This window comes from Cyclospora cayetanensis, unplaced genomic scaffold (genome assembly GCF_002999335.1).
Source record: "Cyclospora cayetanensis isolate NF1_C8 unplaced genomic scaffold, CcayRef3 CcayRef3_contig_435, whole genome shotgun sequence".
Taxonomy (NCBI): Eukaryota; Apicomplexa; class Conoidasida; order Eucoccidiorida; family Eimeriidae; genus Cyclospora; species Cyclospora cayetanensis.
In genome coordinates this window covers 1-6,401 of record NW_020312409.1, presented here as the reverse complement: position 1 = coordinate 6,401, position 6,401 = coordinate 1, and the positions used below count along the sequence as shown (strand labels likewise).

At 33.2% G+C, this 6,401-nt stretch overlaps 2 protein-coding genes across 2 annotated transcripts; both read right to left on the bottom strand.

The window, feature by feature from the left end:
• Positions 1 to 8: 8 nt before the first annotated feature.
• On the bottom strand, positions 9 to 2,406 carry LOC113146608 (cytochrome b-like; the record flags this gene model as incomplete). Its single annotated transcript, XM_026334506.1, has 3 exons — positions 1,593 to 2,406; positions 1,046 to 1,201; positions 9 to 706 (listed from the first exon to the last, which is right to left on the bottom strand). Coding segments are annotated over exons 1-3 (1,668 nt in total), but the record flags the coding sequence as incomplete, so codon positions are not given.
• Positions 2,407 to 3,802: 1,396 nt separating this feature from the next.
• Positions 3,803 to 4,813, bottom strand: LOC113146607 (cytochrome c oxidase subunit 3-like). The gene is made up of 2 exons (XM_026334505.1): positions 4,755 to 4,813; positions 3,803 to 4,577 (listed from the first exon to the last, which is right to left on the bottom strand). Exons 1-2 carry the CDS (start codon positions 4,811 to 4,813, stop codon positions 3,803 to 3,805), a joined length of 834 nt encoding a protein of 277 aa, XP_026190290.1.
• Positions 4,814 to 6,401: the final 1,588 nt, after the last annotated feature.

Sequence of the window (6,401 nt, the reverse complement as noted above, 5' to 3'; positions counted from 1 at the left end):
AATAAGAATACAATTGACCATACTTTTAAGTATGGAGAATCTGATGTATTTCTAGTAAAGACATTAGCTGTATAACCAAACATTGAATCTTGGTAATAGAAATATCCACAAATTAATCCAATTACCGCACCAAGAGATAGTACGAAATGGAAATGAGCAATTACATAATAAGTATCGTGTAAAGCAACATCTAGAGCGGAGTTACCTAAAACTACTCCAGTAGTACCTCCTAATGTAAATAAGAAAATAAAACTTAAAGCATACCAAATATCTAATGATATTGTACTGAATGGATTTCCCATAAAAGTACTTAACCAATTAAAGATTTTGGTACCAGTAGGAATAGCAATCATCATTGTAACAGCAGAGAAATATGCTCTAGTATCTGTCTCTAGACCTACTGTCATCATATGGTGTGCCCATACTAATGAACCTAAAATGGTAATACATCCCATCGCTAAAATCATAGCAGGACCTCCGAATACTAATTTACCTGCTGAAGTAGATAATGTTTGTGAAATTACACCAAAAGCAGGTAAAATAATAATATAAACTTCTGGATGACCAAAGAACCAGAATAAATGTTGATATAATACTGGATCACCATTAAATGCAGCATCGTAGAATTGAGTATTCAGATGTAAATCTAATACTAACATTAATAATCCACCAGTAAGAATTGGAAGTGTAGCAATTAGCATAATGGCTGTAAATACAATAGCCCATGTAAATAAACACCATGGTTTTGCACCATTAGTTACACCTAATACAGCAATAGTTGTTAAGAAATTTACGGAAGATAAAAAGCTAGAAATACCCGCAAGAGCTAAACCAAATACAATTAAATCTACTGAAGTTGGAGATAATGACATTAATGATGTACTTAATGGAGGATATAGTGTCCAACCAATACCTGACCCGAATTCAGAAATTAGTGATGTACTTACTACAACCCAAGCAATTGGTACAAGTAATAATGATACACAATTTACTCTAGGAAAAGCTACTTCTGAAGCTCCTAAATAAATTGGTAAGAAGTAGTTACCATATCCACCATATAGACCTGGCATAACTACAAAGAAAATCATAATAGCACCGTGTAGTGTAAATGCTAGGTTATAGAAATTTTGATTTTCTAGCGCTACGATACGTAATCCAGAAGAACTTAACTCAAGTCTAATTAATACTGATAGTAATGTACCTACAATTGAAAATAAGAAAGCAAACCATACATAGTAAATACCTAATTCTTTATGGTTTGCAGCAGTTAGAATACTAGAATTAGTATATAATTGTTGAAATTTTTTGTAATAACTAACTATAGTCTTATAGTCTAAATAAGCTAAATGTACTTAAAAGATAGATTACGGTAAAGAATCTACCATAAGAAATGAATACTTCTTGAGGTAATTGAGCTCCAACAATAATAAGAGCAATAAATGAATATAAATAAATAATACTCCAAGATGTTGCACAATTTCTTGAAGAGAATTGTTGACGTAAGTGTAGTACACTAGTAAGTGAACGAACTTCACTTAACAGTAATAATAGTAAAATACTACCAGCAAATACTAATAGACCTCCAGTTTTACTTGGAATAACTTTTAAGATAGCGTAATATGCTAAGAAGTACCATTCTGGTACAATTTGTAATGGTGTTACAAATCTATTTACAGGAATACTATTATCTGGATGTGATAATTCTAGTAAACCAAAGAATGATTGAGCTAATAGAAATAAGATTAAATAGTTAAATCCTTTTCCATCTGTACTTAACATATGAGGATAGAAAGGTATTTTTAAAGCAGTTTCTGTACCTAGTGGATTACTAGATCCATTTAGATGTAGATAGAAAATATGTAACACAGCAAGGATTAGACCTAAGAATGGTAAAACAAAATGTAATACAAAGAATCTTTTTAATGTAGGACTATCTACATAAAAACCTCCTAATAACCATGTTACAAGATATGGGATAGGTGACAATAAATTACAAATTACAGTAGCACCCCAAAAGCTCATTTGACCCCATGGTAATACATAACCTAAGAAACCTGTAGCAATTGAGATGAAATAAATAATTAATCCTGTAATCCATGTTAGACTTAGATATGTATAACTACTAAATACCAGAGCTCTTAAAATATGTAGAAATAAGCATAAGAATACACATGATGCTCCAGTAGCATGTAGGAATCTAAATTCCCAACCGAAAGACACCTCTCTTAAGATATGCTGTACACTAGCAAAAGCATGTGACATTTCACTAGTATATCTAGATGCTAGTAATAAACCTGTTACAATTTGAACAACAAAGGAAATTCCTACTAAGAAACCAAAATTCCAAAGGAAATTCATATTAGTTGGACATGGATATGATTGTAGATGAGATCTCACTTGAGACATTAAAAACATAAACGAGTTCAGTTGGCCTGGCATCTGTTTCTTTTCAGAACGAACGCTTTTTACGCCTGGTATGGATGGATAACACTCGGCTCTTCAATAGTATGACCGCTACTGCTGGGACTTTGTCTCTTGTAACTTTCAAAGTAACCATCAAGCCTTATTTTTTGTAGCACAAAAAATAACCCAAGCAATCGGATCGTGTTGGCTAGGTGTACTAAATTTTTATATTAAAAATAGTACTATTAAAAATAATACTATTATAAATAATACTATTATAAATAATACTATTTAAAATAGTAAAATTAAATAATAAAAATACAGTTTCCGCAGCTGTAGATGGATGCTTTGGTAGTATAGCCTAAGGTTATTGTTTCGGACAGAAACTACCTAGATAAAGATGCTCTACACGCCAAATTTTTGTTATTAAAAAATTTGGGCGCATCTTTACTTGCCTTAAACACACCGCTCGTCACGCGAGATAAAACATGATAACGAATATTGGTAGAGCGTGGAAAGGTTCCCGTGAGGATAGAAATGAAATAGATAATCTTGAAAGAGATAACTCAACATGATATAAAAACTAGGGTAAACGGCGGCTGTAATCTGACGGTCCAAAGGTAGCAAAATTCCTTGTCGGGTAAATTCCGTCCTGCATGAATGGTGTAACGACTTTCCTAATGTCTCTAATGTAAGACTTTTTTAAATAGAAATATCCTTGAATATGAGGAACCCTATGGCCCGACGGTAAGACCCTGAGCACCTTTACTTCCCTTTTAAACAAAAAATAAGTGTGGAGAGAATCATCTTTGTAACTCACCATCTGGAAATCGAGAGAGATGCCACTAGTTGTCTTTATGAATCGTGGACAATTCTTTGCCTGGAGGTTGTAATGGTCCGTACAGTATCAAGTAAGAGGAATGTTAGAGGTAAGAGACTAGCGGTGGAGCACAAAGTTTCATTCGAAAGTACACGCTAAACCTTACCATGCATAAAAATTAATATATTAAAATATTTTTGGTATTGCATGCCTGGTGTCATTTAAAAACTTTTTAACCATACATGAGATCGCTTATCTGGACCGATAGAAGCTGTGAGATAACTACATTAAAGGAACTTGACAGGCAATAAAATATGATTTCTATTATTACATTAACAAATGTATGCTTGGAAGCTGTTCTCATAAAAATCAGTTTTTGCATAATCCAGTCAGGGATACTTTGCATTATCCTATGCTCTATTACATCACAGCTATTTTTTGAATTGACCGGTATTTACGAATCTTATCACCATGGATAGCTGAATCTATTTGATTTCCATTACTCAAGTCAGCATAGTCAATATGAAGGTATTTTATAGTTCAAGTGAGTTCGCATGTTTACGAGATCCCGTATATTTCTTATAAAGTATAGAATGTAAAGTGAATTACTAACCAAATAGCTTCTACAAAATGCCAGTATAATAGAGTGTATGATTCTAGTAAAGGTAATACTAGAATACTAGAAGAATTATATGTTCTAATTTGTGTATTTGCATTATATTGTAAACTACCTCTCCAGAATGTAAAGAATAATAAGATAGCACCAAGTAATACATGTGAGAAATGTAATCCTGTAATCCATAGTAAGTAAGTACCTAATACTCCATCATTAATAGAAATAGCTAGTCCTAAGTACTCACAAACTTGGATACTAGTAAAACATAGGGCAATGATTACTAAAGTAAGGAATCCTCTTTGGATATTTAGTATAATAGCTTTCTCTGAAGTTAAAATACCATATCCTAGAATTACACTAGCAGTAGATAGTAAGAATGTAATAGTTACAATAAGTCCTCTACTAGAGATACTTACAAGACCCTCAGTTGGACTTACTAGGGTGGAGTCTGTTACATAACTAGGAGATAGAATGCTGGTGTATGCACCCCAGAAGAAGCTAACAAATAGTAGTAACTCAGTACTAATAACACCTAAACAAATTGATGAAACCATAGAAGCTGATGTAGTACCAACTTCTCTAAAAGTAAAATTAAATAATACTAATACAGTGAGCAAGAATGGTGAAAATAGAAAACCAACTGTAAAATATCTTAAGGTAGTTGCATATAAGAAGGAAATTTTAGTATAAATTCTTAAATATGAGCAATTTGACATTAAATTTTTATAAAAACTGAGTCAAATCTCAAAGCACTAGAAGACATGTGATCTAATTTATCTAACTGGAAGATTGTAATATCGGACCGGACCTGAGAATGTTAAATAATTCTTGGAAGATTCATAATTAGCGGTTAAATGTCAATCATACATGATGATTTTAGGTTTTCTATGAAATCTATTCAGAAGAGAATTTTACAAAAAATATAATTTATATAATTTTTTAGGACATGCAGTAACCTTTCCGGTTGTTTCCATCTCGACTCTACAGTTTAACTTATGGAGTCCCTTTTGGTAAAAAACAGTACAAAGTTGGACTGAGGCTGAGTCTCTATGCCGAATTAGGAGCACTGGATTGGATACCCAGGTACCAGCGCTTCCATTAATAAGAAAGTGAGAAGATTGTTTGAATAGTTTGGCATTTCGTAGTGTAGTTAAAAAACGGAAAGCGTCTGTTGGATTCAAACGTAAGACACTGCTAACTTTGATGAGGAGGTATAGTTTATGACATCTGCCCGGCACCCTAACAAAAAACCGGTTTTTAACACGTCAATACATTCTCTTAACTTGCTGAGTGCTTGTGCGATAATTATATCATATTTTTTAGACGCTAACTTCCCGGCTAAACTTCCCTTATTTTTTGTCTAAGAAACACACTTCCCTTCTCGCCAGTTTTTGGCTAATATTTGACTTTTTGAACCAGCCTGGGATCATAAAATTCAGCCAGGGACCGTTCCATTGGGATCACGCATGGATTCAGTGTCCAGGACTACCTGACGCTTAGTAACGATTCCGTCTTCCAGCTGCCAATTTTTATTTCAAATGTTCCACTACCAAATTATATCCATATGTTCCAAATGTTCAGGAGTGTATGTAATAAGTTTTTGTTTTTGACAGCGGTTAACCTTTCCTTTTCCTTACGTACTCTAGCCAAAAAAATACATCTATTTGAAACAAGACTCATTTTTTGTTCAGCCACTGGTTCACCATCAACTACCTTGTTTCGACTTCGCACCGACTGTGTTTTTTTAACGTATCTTTTTTATTGAGGACTTTTCCAAATCTCTTCAAGGTCTGTCACCATAAACTTGAGATAAACCAAAATTTCTTTTTCAGGAGCAAACCGTTAAAATCGAAGACATTATATTTTATATAAAAGATAGCGTTATAGCTCAATTTTTTATTTGCCTAACGAGTCGCTCAAGGAAGATTTGATCCTTTTTTTTGTTTAAATAAGGCGAACATGAAACTTCACATGATACTTCGTTCTTAAATTATACAACCAATCATTTTTTAAAATGGCAGATAGGGAACAAACTGCCTCAAGACGTTCTTAACCCAGCTCACGTATCACATATCACGGTGAACTCTCGTTCCTAATTGAACCTTCTTCAAGTACAAGGGTGTGATGAGCCGACATGGAGGTGTTAATAGAATTCAAGGATCAGAGCTCCTGAAATTCTACGACCTGTTATCCCCGGCGTACCTTTTTACCGATAGAGTAACATGTTTTATGTATCTCCCGTTTTATCTTTGTATGGATTTCACGGTCAACTCTTTTTTTATAAAATTAGGGAATATAAAATAAATACAGTACTAATAGAACCAATAGAACACATTGTGTTCAAATAAGTTACATAGTCAGGATAATCAGGAATTCTACGTGGCATAACATTAAAACCTAATAGATGCATTGGTATAAATGTTAATAAAATACTTAATAAGAATACAATTGACCATACTTTTAAGTATGGAGAATCTGATGTATTTCTAGTAAAGACATTAGCTGTATAACCAAACATTGAATCTTGGTAATAGAAATATCCACAAATTAATCCAATTACCG